This window comes from Ctenopharyngodon idella, chromosome 21 (assembly GCF_019924925.1).
Source record: "Ctenopharyngodon idella isolate HZGC_01 chromosome 21, HZGC01, whole genome shotgun sequence".
Classification (NCBI taxonomy): Eukaryota; Metazoa; Chordata; class Actinopteri; order Cypriniformes; family Xenocyprididae; genus Ctenopharyngodon; species Ctenopharyngodon idella.
The window spans coordinates 10,175,579-10,193,524 of record NC_067240.1 but is presented as its reverse complement, the minus strand read 5'-3'; the positions used below and the strand labels follow the sequence as shown (position 1 = coordinate 10,193,524).

The following is a 17,946-nucleotide window of genomic DNA, read 5'->3' as shown; positions in this document are numbered from 1 at the left end:
AACCTAAATTACAGTCATCTCATCTGAATTCGTTAGGTCAGTTCCTGGATAATGCCAGTCATTTTAGTTCATGTCCCCTGTCCAGCGTGGAGAAAACGTGCCATTTAGATAAAGGTTGAGTAAGATAATCAACTCTTACTGGCATTTTAAAACACATATCATGTCATATTTGCATTCTATCTGCTCTCACGATAGCTTATGTGAAAGAACATCCAGTGTGACAAAAATTCTGGACACGCTTCATCACAGTGTGACACTAAAGCCTTTGTGGTGCTCACATGTTTACTATGACACAGCAAAAAAGGAAATTTGCAAAATGTAACATCAGTGGTAGTGGTATTTGCCATTTACTAGCATAGCTGGGGGTATTTGGTGACAGATGGGGGCTTGAATAAGTACCTGAAACAATAGTAAAAGTCAAATTCATTGTGGGTGCAAGAAAGCCTGGGTTATATAGGTGTAAGCTCCAGAAATCAGATAAGCCTGTATAAAATGGTTCATATAACATTTTTTCCCTCAAATAATATATTACAAAGGCTTAACACCCATTGAGGCTCCAGCCGCTCCACTATAGTTATGTAGACACTTGAGACAAGCAGAACTATTCAAACTTTTTTTTAGCTGTCTAGGAGAATGAGTTAACAGCATGACCATGACTTGCATAACATCTCTCCAAAATATGGGGTTGGACACATAAAAGAAAGTCACAGGGAGAAACCGAGGAGAAAATATTGTCAGTTGAATGTCTGGAACATAAAAGCAAGGTAGGATATTTCATTTATGTGTCTATGTAAGCTAACATTTCAAGACTCTCTATGCTTGATCTTTTGTAATTTCAGAATTGAAGCTTTTATAAACTTTTATATCATTAAATAGCTTTATTAGACATTTCTGTTATTAGCTGAGGAATAATAAAACTATTGAAGATGATTGCCTTAAAGATCTATCAAAAGAATAAAGCTCTTTTCATTTTATCCAATCGGTTTATTTCTGCTTTACCCACAGATGCGTTTGCCTGTGTCCTTCTATGTGCTGAGCGTGTGGCTCGGATTTTTGTGTGTGATATTTGTGTGTTTGTGGAGTGGGACCTGGAGAGGAGGATTTGCTTGGGATGGTTCTTTTCTGCAGTTTAACTGGCACCCGGTCTTAATGGTGACGAGTCTCGTGGTGCTATATGGAAATGGTGAGAAGAAACCACTCTCTTTCTGTCTCACATGAAAACACTTTTTCTGTTGCTCTCTTGTTTTTAAATGGCAGACCTCTTTCCTTTTCATGTTTATGGTCTTGCTCCATCACAGACAGTCCCATAAATCACAAATGATTTCTGTTTAACATCACATTTGTTTCTCCAAGATGGCAGTGAGATTAAATGGAGAGTAAATCGAGATTTGGCTTAAGTTTTTTACCCAAAAAGAAAAATTCTGTCATCATTTGTTTTTACAACTTATTTTAAACCTGTATGACTTTCTTTCTTGTGGAACACGAAATATAATCTATCACACGCGTCTGACAAAATCAGCGCTTAACAAGTGCCCTAAGCGTGTCAGTAATATTTTCTACCAAATTTTATGACAAACTGTTAGGTAAATGCGTAATGATATAACAAGGATTTAATTAAACAAAAACATCTGTGCTCGTCTCTAACGGAAAGTCTTTCAAGCTGTGTATGCCATAGTTAATCAATATGAATAGTGAGTGATAAAAGCTGTTTGTTTGTGAAGCATAGATGGGGAGATGAGGGAGGATATTCAATAACCATTTTATTCTTAGTTTTAGTAGTGAAATTATGTTTTGAAACTCACATGGGAGAAAGGTCAACAATTATAAAAGAAAAACTATGAAGGTACCAGTTTTAGATGGTAATACTGTTACTTTTATATGTCATGAGACTGATTACAACTTTCATATTTCATAGTATTTTTTATACTAGCATTCAAAAGTTTGTCAGAAGTTTAAAAGGTGATTAATAATACAGTAAAAACAATATATTGTAAAATATTACAATTTATTACTGTTTTCTATTTGAACCCTTTCATGCATGAAACCACCAGTGTTGGGGAAAGTTACTTTTAAAAGTAATGCAATACAATATTGTGTTACTCCCTAAAAAAAGTAACTAATTGTTACTTAGTTACTTTTTATAGAAAGTAATGCATTACACTTTTGTGTTACTTTTCTCTCATCAGGGCTGGTCTGTTTTGTTATATATATATATATATATCAAAAAAGTTCTATTTTTGGCAAATGTCAAGGCCCTTTCACACCAAAAGTGAACTGAATAAACCTCAGGCTGAAGGAAATGCACATTCATGCCTGTACAGCTCAAAAAAAGCAAGACTTTCAGCTGTGCTGCCATTCTGGAATACAGAAGAATAAGATGCAGGAGAAGAAGTAAATGAGTAAATGTATGCTTAGTCTAGAACTAGTTTATGATAACCATCATGTTTACACACACAACACCTCTGTACTTACTCCCGATTTCTCTCAACATGGAGACAGGACAGCTGTCAGTCAATAAATTGGAAAACAAAGTAACTTGCATTACTTATTTGAAATAGTAACTTAGATATATCAGAACATGAAGACATGATTCTATCAAAGATCTCTACAACCAGTGAAGGTACAACTCTGTGGAAACCCACTCAGAATATATAGATAACTTAGGCCATGTTTACACTAGTGCATTTTCGTTTTAAAACGCATAAGTTTTGCTACGGTTACGCCTGTCGTTTACACTATGCCGGCGTTTCCGAACCTTGAAAACTGAGACTTTCGAAAACGCTGCAGAGCCCGTTTTGGTTTGAAAACGCCAGGGTTGCGTTTCAGTGTAAACGTACCAAAACGATGGCATGGCTGCCCACATTCGCTCTGCGTATCCTTGACGACCGTGTAAACAATAACATGGAGACTGAGCTGCAATCTTTGCTGTCTTTGCTGTCATTTTTAGCAGCCATTTGCAGTTAAACTCTGCATTTTTTAATACTGCAGCTACATTCATGCACAAGAGACAACTGTTTACACTTGTACGCGCATGCCCAGTGTGCATGAACGGTCATGTGACATGCGTTTTCGTCCGTGTAGTGTGACGGAGATCGTTTCTGAAACGCTGTGGAAACACCAGTGTAGACGAGGATCCTTTTCATTTTAAAACGCTGTTTTAAAACAATGTAGTGTAAATGCGGTCTACCAGAGTATGTCGATTTACCCTTATTAGCTGATTATGTTCAAAATTCTGATTATGTTCAAAACGGACAAATTTAGCTCTCCTCTCTGAAAACCTCAGACTGAAATCTACATTGATCTATTGATGTTTTCAGACTGTGGGGGGGGGGGAACTAGCGATCAGGTGTTTTCAAATCATCTGAAATGAACAGTGCTGGGGGTAACGCATTACAAGCATTCTGTATTTTTTGACGTAACTGCAAATTACAATCTAATAACACAATTACATTTATTTACAGCCAAAAGTTACTGTAGATAAAGTATTTTGAAAAACAACAGTCAGAGTAATATAAGTATGAATTGTAGCTGAATTAAAGCTAGTGATACATGGTGTTAATCAGATTAATTAATCAGATTCCTCCCAATCTAAAAATCAACACTTGGAAAATTTAACAATGATATGACTCCTTAGATGTTACTTGATGTTACAACATTTTTTTTTACCTGCAAAAGTCTCCAAGGAAAGAAGGAATGGATAGATATTCCAGAGCAACTTGGCATTTCTAACTGGCTGTCAGCCATCTTGATTTGGAGGGGAAAAAAATTCCACATACAAAGGCTTGCCACTTGGTGGCAGTGTATAGGATGATGCACTAGAGTCCGCTGTAGTGGACGATGTGCAAATATGCCATCAAAACCCATGCATACACAATAAAATGGCTTTTTAATAGCTGTCCACTGAAGTGACCTCAATGCGTGAAAGGTTTAATATATTTTAAAATGCAAATAATTCCTGTGATGGCTAAGACTCCAGTCTTCAGTGTCACATGATCCTTCAGAAATCATTCTAATATGATTATTCTGTGCTCAAGAAACATTTATTATTATCAATGTTGTGCTGCTTAATTTTTTATTTATTTGTGGAATATTTTTTTCAAGATTCTTTGATCAATAGAAACTTCAAAACAACAGAATTGATTTGAAATAAAATTATTGTATAACATTATAAAAGTCTTTTCTGTCACATTTGATCAATTTAAAGTGTCATTGATGAAGAAAAGCATTAATTTCTTTAAAAAACATATTACTGACCCAAAACTTTTAAATGGTGGTGTACATGGTATATTCCACAGAAAATACTTCCAGGGATATAACCACGGTTCCATGTAAAAAAAAAAAAAAAAAAAAAAAAAAATAACATGGTACAACCATGTTTATACCATGTCCAAAAACACTTACTGTGAATACGCATTCAGATACTTTCTTCTCTTTTTCTCTCCGTCTTTCTCTCTGTGTGTCTGTCTCTCTCTCTCTCTCTTAGCCATAGTCCTGTACCGTGTTCCTCTCACCTGGAGCAGGTGGTGGTGTAAGTTGGCTCATGCAGGGCTGTTGTTCGTGGCCGGGGTGTTGTCTGTGCTAGGCGTGTGTGCTGCCTTTGATTTTCACAGTGCCAACAACATCCCTCATCTGTATTCATTACACAGCTGGACTGGGATCTCCACAGTGGCCCTATTCACTTTGCAGGTATACCACATGGGCTAGCCTGATGACTGACATGTCACAGTATTATCACTGCTTCATGCTTGGTAAAGCTCCATGAGTATGTTCTACTCCATCAAATTTCAATAGAATGATGCTTGACATCGTCTCCTGTGCTTTTCTCCTCTGATTGAATAGTGGTTTGTGGGTCTTTGTGCGTTCTTGTTGCCCTGGACCCCTTTGGCTTTTAGAGCCTGCCTGAAACCTCTCCACATCTGGATGGGCATGGCCATCTTCACCCTGAGTCTCATCACCAGCCTGTCAGGGATCAATGAGAAACTACTGCTGACGTTGTGAGTGACAATCCTACAATCACATCTGTGTAGCTACAGGAAATGGCTGCAATTTATCTCATTCATAAAATAATAACTTTTCTCTCTAAATTAGCTGTGTGGGAAGCTCTTATTATGGTGAAACCACCTCTAATGATATATTTTTTTCATTCTTTGAGTGTTTTGTTGACAGCTGAGTTGTTTGTAGCTGTTTCAATGCTCCCAACCAATTATGTCTCAACAGAACTGGGAGAAATGGAAGCAATACAGAACCGTATACTTTACTGCCTGCTGAAGCTCTGTTTGCAAACTCATTAGGTATTTTAGTTGTTATTTTTGGATTGGTAGTGCTGAAAATTCTGACCAATCAGAAATGGAAGAATCCAGAGTTTGAGAATGACACTGACAGGGTGAGTATGAATTTAAGATGCCAAAATTGAATTATAAGAATAAACACTATCGTTTAAAAGTGTTTGGTAGTAAGTTTTTTTTTTTGTTTGTTTTTTTAATTAATACTTTTATTCACCAAGGATGCAATGAATCGATCAAAAGTGACAGTAAAGACATTTATAATGTTACGAAAGATTTCTATTCAAATAAATGCTGTTCTTTTGAACTTTTATCAAAGAGTAATGAAAAAAGTATCATGGTATATATATATATAAATATGTTTTTTTTTTTGTAAAAATGTACATTTGCAATTTTAAAAGCTTAAGTGCTGAACAGAGGCAATGGCTGAATTTCTTTTTTCTTTTTAATTTCATTTGTAGCCTTTGCTGACAGATGCCAGATGAAGACTGGAGTAAACAAGATAAAGAAAGAAACATGCTTTGTGTCATAATTATAAAAATCACGTTTTAATTACTCTGTGGCAGCTGTTTGGTTTTATGCCTTGTCCATCTACACATCCAAAACATCTGAATGTCAGTTGATTGACATGTAACCTTATCAATGTTAGAGACAGACCTCTTGTGGTTAGCAAGAAAATTGCAAGGAAAAAAATGTACTATATATTACGTCTTTAACATTACACTTTTATTTGATCTATTTTAGGTTTTAGAATTGTAATTATAATGTTGTTGTAATTGTAAAGTTTTAGTCCTAAAGAAAAGTGGAGATGCCGGGGATTGAACCCGGGGCCTCATACATGCAAAGCATGCGCTCTACCACTGAGCTACATCCCCTTATGAAACCATTGGGTATAAATTCATATGAGAGCTTTGTAGAAGTCCATTTATGAAATTAAACTTTTCTAACACTTACAAAATGTGATATTCCCACTTTAGAAAAACATTTTCTCTTAAAGCTAAATTGTTAAAAACCTCCGTAGCTTTATTCTAATGATTCGTTATTAAAATAAAATGAATTATGAACTTTATAAACAGTACAGGAGTGCAGTAATTTAGATAAGATAATTAACGTGTCTGACTGACTTAATTATTTGTAGATATTATTTTTTTATTATTATTTTTCATCTTATACCAGTGTACGTGCAGCCTTCGTTGTGGTGGCACCGACATCCCTTGCTCATCGATTACGGTGCTGATTGGTTTAAAATTCCACACAAGCTGATGGTGGCCAATGAAATTACTCTACGTTGAGCTCTAATAATGACATCTCGTCATTTCGTTCATCGGTGCTATGTGCTGGAAACTCGCAGGTGAATGTGTGTACACGCAGATGACGAACCACACACAAGCGCTCTGAAATGGGATGTTTCATAGGCTAAGGACTACGACAAACGCCGGGCGGACAGCTGAATTTGAAGCGGAATTTTATATCATATCACAGGCATGTCCGCTTTTGTGGTGAGTGAAAGCTTAAACGTAAAATGCTATGAGTTTTATGTTAGCTTGCTAAAGTTGTTAGCTTGATTAAGTGTACAAAAGCTGTACGCAGCTTTTAACTTTCTGGACAAATGTGATCCAGTACAGTAGTCAAAATTTGCATTATCAACCTGGTATAGTTTTATAACTACCCATTGAAATATATGTAAATACAGGCCTAATGAAATATATGTAAACACAACTGTTAGTGATGCATTAGGCCCATTTAAGCATGTGTATTTCATCTACAACATGTACATGAATAACAGCATTTTGCAAACAAGAGCTTTTTGGAGTACCTGAGGTCGTGGTTTTAATAATTTCTCATATTGTTGACAAACTTGCAGTTCATGGCATGGGCCAAGTTTCATTGGATTTCGGCGGCAATGCTTATGATTACCACAAGGGGCTCTTAAAGAAATGCATATTAAAACAATATCTCAAGGTGTGAAACATCTGCAATTCACTTGTATGAGTCAATAAATACAACTTTTTATTCATCAAAGAGTCCTGAAAAAGTATCACAGGTTATAAAATAATATTAAGCAGCAGAACTGTTTCCAACATTGATAATAAATCAGCATATTAGAATGTTTTCTGAAGGATCATGTGACACTGAAGGCTGGAGTAATGATGCTGAAATCAGCTTTGCATCAGAGAAATAAATTGTATTTTAAAGTATATTAAAATAGAAAACCATAATTTTAAATTGTAATAATATTTCACAATATTATTGTTTTTTCTGTATTTATTATGAAATAAATGCAGCCTTAATGAGCATGAGACTTCGTTCAAAAACATTAAAAATAGTAATGTTTCCAAACTTTTGACTGGTAGTGTATATACACAACCCAAATTCTGGAAATGTTGGGACGTTTTTTAAATTTGAATAAAATGAAAGCTAAAAGACTTTCAAATCACATCATGTGCCAATGTTTTATTCACAATAGAACATAGATAACAAATGTTTAAACTGAGAAATTTTAAAAATGTATGCACAAAATTAGCTCATTTCAAATTTGATGCCTGCTACAGGTCTCAAAATAGTTGGGACGAGGGCATGTTTACCATGGTGTAGCATCGAGACGTCTGGGCATCGAGGTTATGAGTTTCTGGAGTTTTGGTGTTGGAATTTGGTCCCATTCTTGCCTGATATAGGTTTCCAGCTGCTGAAGAGTTCGTGGTTGTCTTTGACGTATTTTTCATTTAATGTTGCTCTAAAACCTTTATATACCTTTCAGCATTCATAGTGCCTTCCAAAACATGCAAGCTGCCCATACCGTATGCACTTATGCACCCCCATACCATCAGAGATGCTGGCTTTTAAACTGAACGCTGATAACACGCTGGAAGGTCTCCCTCCTCTTTAGCCCGGAGGACACTGCGCCCGTGATTTCCAACAAGAATGTCAAATTTGGACTCGTCTGACAGTAGAACACTTTTCCACTTTGAAACAGTCCATTTTAAATGAGCTTTGGCCCACAGGATACGACGGTGCTTCTGGACCATGTTCACATATGGCTTCCTTTTTGCATGATAGAGCTTTAGTTGGCATCTACAGATGGCACGGCGGATTGTGTTTACCGACAGTGGTTTCTGGAAGTATTCCTGGGCCCATTTAGTAATGTCATTGACACAATCATGCCGATGAGTGATGCAGTGTCATCTGAGGGCCCGAAGACCACAGGCATCCAATAAAGGTCTTCGGCCTTACGTACGAAGATTTCTCCAGTTTCTCTGAATCTTTTGATGATGTTATGCACTGTAGATGATGAGATTTGTAAAGCCTTTGCAATTTGACGTTGAGGAACATTTGTTTTTAAAGTATTCCACAATCTTTTTACACACTCTTTCACAGATTGGAGAGCCTCTGTCCATCTTTACTTCTGAGAGACTCTGCCTCTCTAAGACATCCCTTTTATAGCTAATCATGTTACAGACCTGATATCAATTAACTTAATTAGTTGCTAGATGTTCTCCCAGCTGAATCTTTTTAAATTTTCTTGCTTTTTCAGTCATTTGTTGCCCCCGTGCCAACTTTTTTGAGCCCTGATAGCAGACATCAAATTTGAAATGAGCTCATTTAGTGGATAAAAGTGTACAATTTCTCTGTTTAAACATTTGTTATGTTATCTATGTTCTATTGTGAATAAAATATTAGCTCATGTGATTTGAAAGTCTTTTAGTTTTCATTTTATTCAAATTTCAAAAAAACGTCCCAACATTTCTGGAATTCGGGTTGTATATATATGCCAGCCCTAAACAGCTTTCAGCACAGTAATAGGGCTACTTATTCAATATAATGTCTCTTTTAGAGTTGCATTCACAAGGCTGTCTCCTGTCTGCATTTGTTTTTCTAGGCCCATCCCTCGGTTCGTGTCAGAGGAACAGAACACGCATACACACCTGTGCTGTGTCAGGATGAGAAGTGTTTGGGGCAGGAGAAAGGAGTGCATATGCACTGCCCACTCTGTTCTGTGGCCGAGGCTTACCAAGATCCCGTCATCCTGCGAGCTCACTTTCGCATCAAACACGTGGACAAAGGCATTGACTTTGCAGGTGAGGCACAGGGAATCTATAGACTCACTATTTAGCTTGTATGAATGATGATCTTTGAAATCAGTCTCTCTCTTACACTTTTTTATGGACAGGCTTGAAGGTGCTGCGTTGCTGTATCCATTGTGAGATTGTGGGAACTATTAAAGGAGAAAAGAGGTTTAAAGGTGCGCATTGGCACTGTTACCGCTGTAGAAATGGTTTCAACAGGAGGGACGAGGCCATCAAACACTATAAAACACACTTCCGAAATCCCCACACCACATTCCAGATCCAAGTGACACAGGTAAAGGTGGATAACATCGGACTAAAGGTTAATTCACACCAAGAATGATAACTATTAGCGACCACATTTATTGTTTATAGCTGTGCGCACTATAGTTATGCCATCTACCACTTTAAATGCTCAAGCTCTTTAAAGTCATGTGTATTCTGATTGGCTGATGTTTTTATCATTCATCAGCTGGAAAGAAATGTCCTAAAATTCCAACGATATCATTTCTTTCTGTCATTAATGTTATAGTTGTGGTGTAGACTTCCCTATTTTTCGTCAAATTAGAATACTTTTTTTTTTTTTTTTTTAATGTTATAGTTATCATTCTTAGTGTGAATGGCCTTTTTTCCGCTTTGGATATCACATTTTTTTTACCTAATAATGTTTGCATGTTTCCTCTCTCAGAATGTGAACTGCCGACAGTATTATGGTGAGAGCTCAGAGGCTCATGCTAAAGCATATGAAGGGCTGGCAGTGAGTCTTGGATCAGGAGGAGATGGCACAAGCATTGGATCCATATTAACTCACCCCATCCTGACCACCGGCACTGAAACCCTATTGACTGTGGAACCAAAGGTAGACAAACAAGAAAGTTTTATTTTCAGCATATTCTTTAAAGGGGACCTATTATGGCCTTTTTCAAAGTCTTGATTTTGTTTTTGGGATCTACTAGACAGGTTTTCAGGTTTGAATATTCAAAAACATTGTTTCACAAAAATTTACATTGTTACAGCACCAGTCCGTCAGTAACACTCTATTTAGGTCCTGTCTCTATAAAGCCCTGCCTTCCAAAAAGTGTAATGTGCTCTGATTGGTCAGCTGGACCAGTGTGTTGTGATTGGTTAACCTCTTTGAGGGCGTTTCGGAAATGTCACGCCCCTTACCATCTACTAGGGGTGTAATAGATTGTAGTTGATCCGTACGGACCTGGGGTCTCATGTATAAACGTTGCGTATGCACAAAAAAGGCACTGAAATGTGATTTATAAAAAATATACTTAGCGTAAATATGTGCAAATATTTACAATGCAAAAACAAAGGCTGCCTATCTGTTTCAATTAAAAATATATAAACATCCTAAAATATAGGCTATGTTTACCTTATAGGCAAAATTGCGTAAATTTGATTTGTTTAAAACAATTAAAAATACTATTTGGCCAGTGGAAAAGAATGAGAATAACTCTTCACTGAAAATATTCTGAACAGTATGTTTTACAAGTTTGATTTATTTTTTTCTAAAATAAGACAAGGATAGTGAGTGATTTTTTTTTTAGCAATGTAATGTGATGCCATTTATGTTTTCCTAATGTCTTCTTGTACTGTTAAACATGGTGTCACGTGGAGGGGAATATGCGTGGAAATGATATGCAGGTGACGTAATGCATAGTAAAACTAGGCGTTGTAAGCTCCATATATGGTTATTTCGGGAGGAGACGGGGCGGAGATTCATGTACGCACATATTCCGCTGTCTGAGTTTTATAAATGGAAATTTGTGCAGGTTCTGGCGTATGCATGGTTTTATAATTCTGAAAACTTTTATGCGTACGCACACTTTTAGGATGAAATCTACAGAAAGTTTTATACATGAGGCCTCAGGCCCTACGGTTCGGCACACATGATTCGCAGATTAATTACAAAGTTTAACCATCATAGAGTGAAACAGATCACTTTTAACAAGTATGATCTTCTACTAAACCTCTTGGTGTTTGATTTGAAGTATTGTTGTTTATCTCTGCTTTGTGTTTGAAGGAAGATGGTGAGAGAAATGGGATCCCACTTGGTGCTGAGGAGGAGGTGGGGTCTTCCCAGAATTCATGTGATGGGACACAGACTCTTGTTCTTATGGACCCTGATGGACAGGGAAACAGTGTAATCTATGACACAGCTACTGGTATCATTACTGAACAGGTCATTATTAACATGAATCACTGAACATATTCGTTTTACTGTATTTAATAATGAATGTTTTACTATATATAATATAATATATATATATATATACACACAGTATCTCACAGAAGTGAGTACACCCATCACATTTTTGTAAATATTTTATTATATCTTTTCATGTGACAACACTGAAGAAATGACACTTTGCTACAATGTAAAGTAGTGAGTGTACAGCTTATACAGCTTATATAACAGTGTAAATTTGCTGTCCCCTCAAAATAACTCAACACACAGACATTAATGTCTAAATCGCTGGCCACAAAAGTGAGTACACCCCTAAGTGAAAATGTCCAAATTGGGCCCAAAGTGTCAATATTTTGTGTGGCCACCAGCACTTTCCAGCACTGCCTTAACCCTCTTGGGCATGGAGTTCACCAGAGCTTCACAGGTTGCCACTGGAGACCTCTTCTACTCCTCCATGACGACATCACGGAGTTGATGGATGTTAGAGACCTTGTGCTCCTCCAATAGGGTTTAGGTCTGGAGACATGCTTGGCCAGTCCATCACCTTTACCCTCAGCTTCTTTAGCAAGGCAGTGGTCGTCTTGGAGGTGTGTTTGGGGTCGTTATCATGTTGGAATACTGCCCTGCAGCCCAGTCTCCGAAGGGAGGGGATCATGCTCTGCTTCACTATGTCACAGTACATGTTGGCATTCATGGTTCCCTCAATGAACTGTAGCTCCCCAGTGCCGCAGCACTCATGCAGCCCCAGACCATGACACTCCCACCACCATGCTTGACTGTAGGCAAGACACGCTTGTCTTTGTACTCCTTACCTGGTTGCCGCCACACACGCTTGACACCATCTGAACCAAATAAGTTTATCTTGGTCTCATCAGACCACAGGGCATGGTTCCAGTAATCCATGTCCTTAGTCTGCTTGTCTTCAGCAAACTGGCTTTCTTGTGCATCATCTTTAGAAGAGGCTTCCTTCTGGGACGACAGCCATGCAGACCAATTTGATGCAGTGTGCGGCGTATGGTCTGAGCGCTGACAGGCTGATCCCCCACCCCTTCATCCTCTGCAGCAATGCTGGTAGCACTCGTACGTCTATTTCCCAAACACAACCTCTGGATATGATGCTGAGCACGTGCACTCAACTTCTTTGGTCGACCATGGCGAGGCCTGTTCTGAGTGGAACCTGTCCTGTTAAACCGCTGTATGCTCTTGGCCACCGTGCTGCAGCTCAGTTTCAGGGTCTTGGCAATCTTCTTATTGCCTACGCCATCTTTATGTAGAGCAACAATTCTTTTTTTCAGATCCTCAGAGAGTTCTTTGCCATGAGGTGCCATGTTGAACTTCCAGTGACCAGTATGAGAGAGTGAGAGCGATAACACCAAATTTAACACACCTGCTCCCTATTCACACCTGAGACCTTGTAACACTAACGAGTCACATGACACCGGGGAGAGAAAATTGTAATAAAATATTTACAAAAATGTGAGGGGTGTACTCACTTCTGTGAGATTACAAACAACAGACAATGCCACTCCAATTATCTATCATTATTAATGAAGCTAGATGTTTTTGAAGCTATATTAGAACTCAATACATACACTTCTGTTTAAAGTTTGGGCTCAGTAAGATTTTTTTTTAAAGAAATTATTAGTTTTATTCAGCAAGGAGGCATTCAATTTAACAAAAGTAATAGTAAAGATATTTATAATCTGTTATCACTGTTTCCACAAAAATATTAGCAGCACTACTGTTTTCAACATTGATAATAATATGAAAAGTTTCTTGAGTGCCAAATCAGCATTTTGGAAGGATCATGTGACACTGAAGACTGGAGTAATTGCTGCTATTAAAAATCAGCTTTTGGATGATAGTGTACATTATTTGTGTTTCTGTCTTCTGGTTTAGCAGATCTCCTGGTAGGAGTGATCTAAAAGCTTTGTCACTGTAATTTCAGGACGCAGAAGGTTTGGAACAGACCCTGCTACAGAAACGACTCCTGGAGCTCCACCAACAGATGTACGCACTCCGTCAAGAGAAGGAGACTATGGAGAAGACACTACAAGCTGAGATTAAACAGCTCAAAGAACAGGTATACATGGAATTAGTTTATAGTAAGCCTTAATGCATTTGTCAATTAAGTCATTTTTAACTTTCAATAAAGTAAAATTCTGTTTATTTATTTCTATTTTTGTACCCATTCCTGCATACACTTGCTGTAGTTCAGACTTCTTTTGCATTTCTTCTATTTTATTTTTAGGTTGCAAGTCTGGTTCAGTCTAATGTTCGGATGTTTGAGGAACTGCAAGCATACCGATGTCCAGATCACAGCCAGCAGAAGGTGGCCAAGCTTGTAAGTGTTCTGAATGTATAGGCTTGGGCTAATTCAAATTGATATTTCTCCTGGGGAAAACTGTCTTACTTTTTATTGTTAGATGGAAAACCTTGAAGCTCAGCACAAGGAGCTCCTGCAGGCCCAGTTGGCCTCACTCAGGAGGGAGGTCCTGTCAGGAGCAAATAACATGCCAATCAATGGCCACAAGGGGGCACTGGAGCTCAATGTGGATCCAGAAGAGCCACAAACTGAAGTTATCAGTGGCAATTTAACAGAACTGGAGGATATGGATGTACAGTTACAAACTGAGCAGCATGAGGCACTAAGATCCACAGAGCTTGAACTAGTGCCAGCTGATACAATGCCCTGTTTGGAGAGCCCCGACTTGGACTTAAATTTGCCAAACACTGGCTTGACTACATCTAAGGTTTTAGAGGATAAACGGGAAGTGTCATTGTCCCTTGTATCGTCTAAAAAGCGCAGCTCACCGGATGACTCAGTAGACACAGTTGAAAGCAAAGTACAAAGAGTCAGCTGAGAATGACTTTACATTAAACACACACTCGTCTCCATTCCTTTTTTTTTTTTAACGCTTTTTAAAAATTGCTGTTACCTTGGTCACACATTTCCAAGTCAAAAAGTTTGTGATCTGTGTGTATTCTGTCATTTTACAAAATATACATACATATACATTTCCATGATACAATATTTTTGACCTTTTCCATGCTTATTTATATGTTTAAATGCTGGTTTGGCAATGCTTTTTGATGTACTCGTATGCTCTTTTCACTCAAAGAATGAATGCATTGGATTTCAGTTTGCTTCTTTTGTTCTTTGAGTATAAATAGAAGCATTTTATCATGAATTCATAAAGTAAACATTTTGTGATGAGCTATGGAAAAATGTTTTATGTTGGGTTGCCAAATCTTGAAGGTCTGTCGGCGACATCCACGCGAAGCCAGAGCTTTTCCTATCTGGTCTTTTTTTTCCCTTGTTCTAAAAAAAATTCTGTCAACACGGCGTTGTCTAAAGAAATATCTGGGTGCACACGAAACCACTGAAACTGACTCGAAACGATGTAGTATGCATGCCAGACCACTAGTATGTGGCACTGTAATTCTGCCACAGAGATGCACTAAAAACAGAGAAGAAGACTTGGAGCATTTGCATAAACCTTGGTTGCTATATATAAACTTTAGTAAAGCTAATAGGTTTAGTAGCTTCTGCAGCATGAACACAAGCATGTAGTCCACCTTTGTTGTTGTTGTTGCTGTTACGTGACATAGCGATGTCCGACTAGGGCCGAGACGTATAAAAAAATTGAGTGCTTCTCAAATGGTAGGGTGCATCTTAGTGAGGCTGTGTCTGGTCTGTGTCACAAGAAGTGCTATGAAGTGTGCCATTTAAGACAGGGCCTCTGTTTCCCATCACTAATGAACAGCTCATTGATATAGCGGCACTTCCTGAGATTGCTCGGGCTGAGATGAGTGCAAGGGTCACTCTTTGCACGCTCTCGCAGCCATATGTAATTCATTAAAAAGTGAATACTGCTGTGAGGACCAACAGTCGGTTGCACACTGCAGGGTTTCGGAAGTGACATCTACATATACAGGTGCATCTCAATAAATTAGAATGCCGTGAAAAAGTTAATTTCAGTAATTCAACTCAAATTGCAGAACTCGTGTATTAAATAAATTGAATGCACACAGACTGAAGTACTTTAAGTCTTTGGTTCTTTTAATTGTGATGATTTTGGCTCACATTTAACAAAAACCCACTAATTCACTATCTCAATAAATTAGAATACTTCATAAGACCAATAAAAAAAAAGGATATTTTAAACAGAAATGTCAGGCTTCTGAAAAGTATGTTCATTTCTATGCACTCAATACTTGGTTGGGCATCCTTTTGCATGAATTACTGCATCAATGCGACGTGGCATGGAGGCAATGAGCCTGTGGCACTGCTCAGGTGTAATGGAAGCCCAGGTTGCTTTGATAGCGGCCTTCAGGTCATCTGCATTGTTGGGTCTGGTGTCTCTCTTCTTCCTCTTGACAATACCCCATAGATTCTCTATGGGGTTCAGGTCAGGCGAGTTTGCTGGCCAATCAAGCACAGTAACACCATGGTCATTGAACCAGCTTTTGGTACCTTTGGCAGTGTGGGAAGGTGCCAAATCCTGCTGGAAAATGAAATCAGCATCTCCATAAAGCTTGTCAGCAGAAGGAAGCATGAAGTGCTTTAAATCTCCTGGTAGATGGCTGCGTTGACTGTGGACTTCAGAAAACACAGTGGACCAACACCAGCAGATGACATGGCAGACCAAATCATCACTGACTGTGGAAACTTCACACTGGACTTCCAGCAACATGGTTTCTGTGCCTCTCCACTCTTCCTCCAGACTCTAGGACCTTGATTCCAAATGAAATGCAAAATTTACTTTCATCTGAAAAGAGGACTTTGGACCACTGGGCAACAGTCCAGTTCTCTTTGGCACAGCACTCTGCGAACAGCCAGCTCTTTCAGCAATGGCCCTCTGTGGCTTACCCTCATAGTAGAGGGTCTTGATGATCATCTTCTGGACAACTGTCAAGTCAGCAGACTTCTCCATGACTGCTGTTGGGATTACTGACCTAAACCCAGTATTCATACCCTGAGAATGGTCATTTAATAGAACTTGAAATTAAATATTCTAATAATTTGAGATACTGATTTTTTGATTTTGATGAGCAGCAAGCTGTAATTATCAAAATGAAAACAAAAAAGTCTGGAAATATTTTACTTTGTCTAATAAATCTAGAAAATATTTAAGTTTTACTTTTTTAATTAAATTACAGAAAGAAAAATAACTTTTTCATGATATTCTAATTTATTAAGATGCACCTGTATGTGGGATTCACTCTCAAAATGCATTTTTTACATATCCATTGCGATGCACAGAGATATGTCAAAGTAGTAACGCATTAGCAATCTAAACTTAGACTAATAGTGTAATAGAAATTAGTTTCAAAATATTGAGTCTATTCCAGTATCGTTAAACTAACTTGTACTAAACCTAAAATATTTCACTGTACATTGCTATTCTTGTGGTGAAGCCGTTGCTTGCTCAATAGCATCTGCATTAGTTTTTTTATTCTCTTTGGTACTATTTCCACAAGGTGTATATTTTCAAAACTCTTCGTACAAAACTCCAAACTAATCACACTTCTAACACAGCTAGTCATTCTTTCAAAATTGATCTCACGCTTTCGTTCTAGTTGTACAAATTTTCATTCTACATAATCACGGTTTCAAAACACAAGATCATTGTGATGTTATTGTTAGCGATTGCACTCGCGATCAGAGGCATAATAAGACCATGGCGACAGGAAAGCAGTTGAGGTGCATTTATTGTGCAGACAGTGCAAATCCCACAGCAAAAAAGCCAAACTAAAAAAACTATAAAAATAAATGTTGAAAAAATATAAATATATTTACAAGTTTTTTGTTGGAACGTAGTCACAACAGCAGTTGTATAGTTTGAATAACTACATTTCTTAAACAAACTCTACGCTTCACTTCAACTCCACACAACCAACCTGCCCCTCTAGACTCGACTTCACTCTACCCACCATGTGCTAACTCTGGCAGCCATTTTGTAGTCTAGGCCACACCCTGGAGTGTACCATTCTACAGGTAAGTTTTACTTTCTTACATATGCACTTCTTTTCACCTTATGCATATAAAAACAACATCTATCCATGATTAAATTACACTATAACACAATATAACAATACAACAAATGAATTAACAAAGATAAACCTTGTTTTACAGGAATATTGGAAACTCCTCTATGACATCATACCCAACATGGTTTCTCCCATTCAGAAGGCACATCCACCATGTTTAAATCAAAGCCACTGGAAGGCAAGCCTGCAACCTTTAGCCAAAAAAACATAACGGCTAATGCTAACGCTCCGGCTCTGGTGGTACGCAGGGAAGGTGTTCTGAACGGCGGGCACTGATGTCACTGCCATTTCACAATAGGCTGAGAGGTGCTGCACGTGGTTAAGTTAGCTGTTACGCTTTCTCCAATGG

General features: G+C 38.0%; 2 protein-coding genes and 1 non-coding gene across 4 annotated transcripts; 2 read left to right on the top strand and 1 right to left on the bottom strand.

Moving 5' to 3' along the window:
- The first annotated feature begins 489 nt into the window (after positions 1 to 489).
- LOC127504131 (lysosomal membrane ascorbate-dependent ferrireductase CYB561A3) lies at positions 490 to 5,837 on the top strand. The gene is made up of 6 exons (XM_051878570.1): positions 490 to 764; positions 1,006 to 1,183; positions 4,484 to 4,686; positions 4,840 to 4,994; positions 5,218 to 5,383; positions 5,744 to 5,837. Exons 2-6 carry the CDS (start codon positions 1,006 to 1,008, stop codon positions 5,765 to 5,767), a joined length of 726 nt encoding a protein of 241 aa, XP_051734530.1. The 5' UTR covers positions 490 to 764; the 3' UTR covers positions 5,768 to 5,837.
- Positions 5,838 to 5,982: 145 nt separating this feature from the next.
- Positions 5,983 to 14,820, top strand: zgc:193801 (uncharacterized protein LOC564476 homolog). Of its 2 annotated transcripts, none has more exons than XM_051878567.1 (8): positions 5,983 to 6,781; positions 9,160 to 9,358; positions 9,451 to 9,641; positions 10,035 to 10,205; positions 11,379 to 11,537; positions 13,492 to 13,626; positions 13,795 to 13,887; positions 13,970 to 14,820. In XM_051878567.1, the coding sequence occupies exons 1-8, from the start codon at positions 6,767 to 6,769 to the stop codon at positions 14,405 to 14,407; spliced, it is 1,401 nt and encodes a 466-aa protein (XP_051734527.1). In that variant the 5' UTR covers positions 5,983 to 6,766; the 3' UTR covers positions 14,408 to 14,820. The 2 variants fall into 2 exon arrangements, with proteins under 2 accessions (XP_051734527.1, XP_051734526.1); XM_051878566.1 differs by lacking the exon at positions 5,983 to 6,781 and adding an exon at positions 6,800 to 7,244.
- Positions 6,086 to 6,157, bottom strand: trnaa-ugc (transfer RNA alanine (anticodon UGC)). The gene has a single exon. It is a non-coding gene; the product is annotated as a tRNA-Ala (tRNA).
- Positions 14,821 to 17,946: the final 3,126 nt, after the last annotated feature.

Coding starts and splice junctions, on each gene's coding strand:
- LOC127504131 (XM_051878570.1), top strand. CDS start 1,006: ATGCGTTTGCCTGTGTCCTTCTATGTGCTGAGCGTGTGGCTCGGATTT. Junction 1,184..4,483: donor CGTGGTGCTATATGGAAATG/GTGAGAAGAAAC, acceptor TCTCTCTCTTAG/CCATAGTCCTGTACCGTGTT. Junction 5,384..5,743: donor TTGAGAATGACACTGACAGG/GTGAGTATGAAT, acceptor TTTCATTTGTAG/CCTTTGCTGACAGATGCCAG.
- zgc:193801 (XM_051878566.1), top strand. CDS start 7,155: ATGGGCCAAGTTTCATTGGATTTCGGCGGCAATGCTTATGATTACCAC. Junction 7,245..9,159: donor TATTAAAACAATATCTCAAG/GTGTGAAACATC, acceptor TTGTTTTTCTAG/GCCCATCCCTCGGTTCGTGT. Junction 11,538..13,491: donor CTGGTATCATTACTGAACAG/GTCATTATTAAC, acceptor CTGTAATTTCAG/GACGCAGAAGGTTTGGAACA.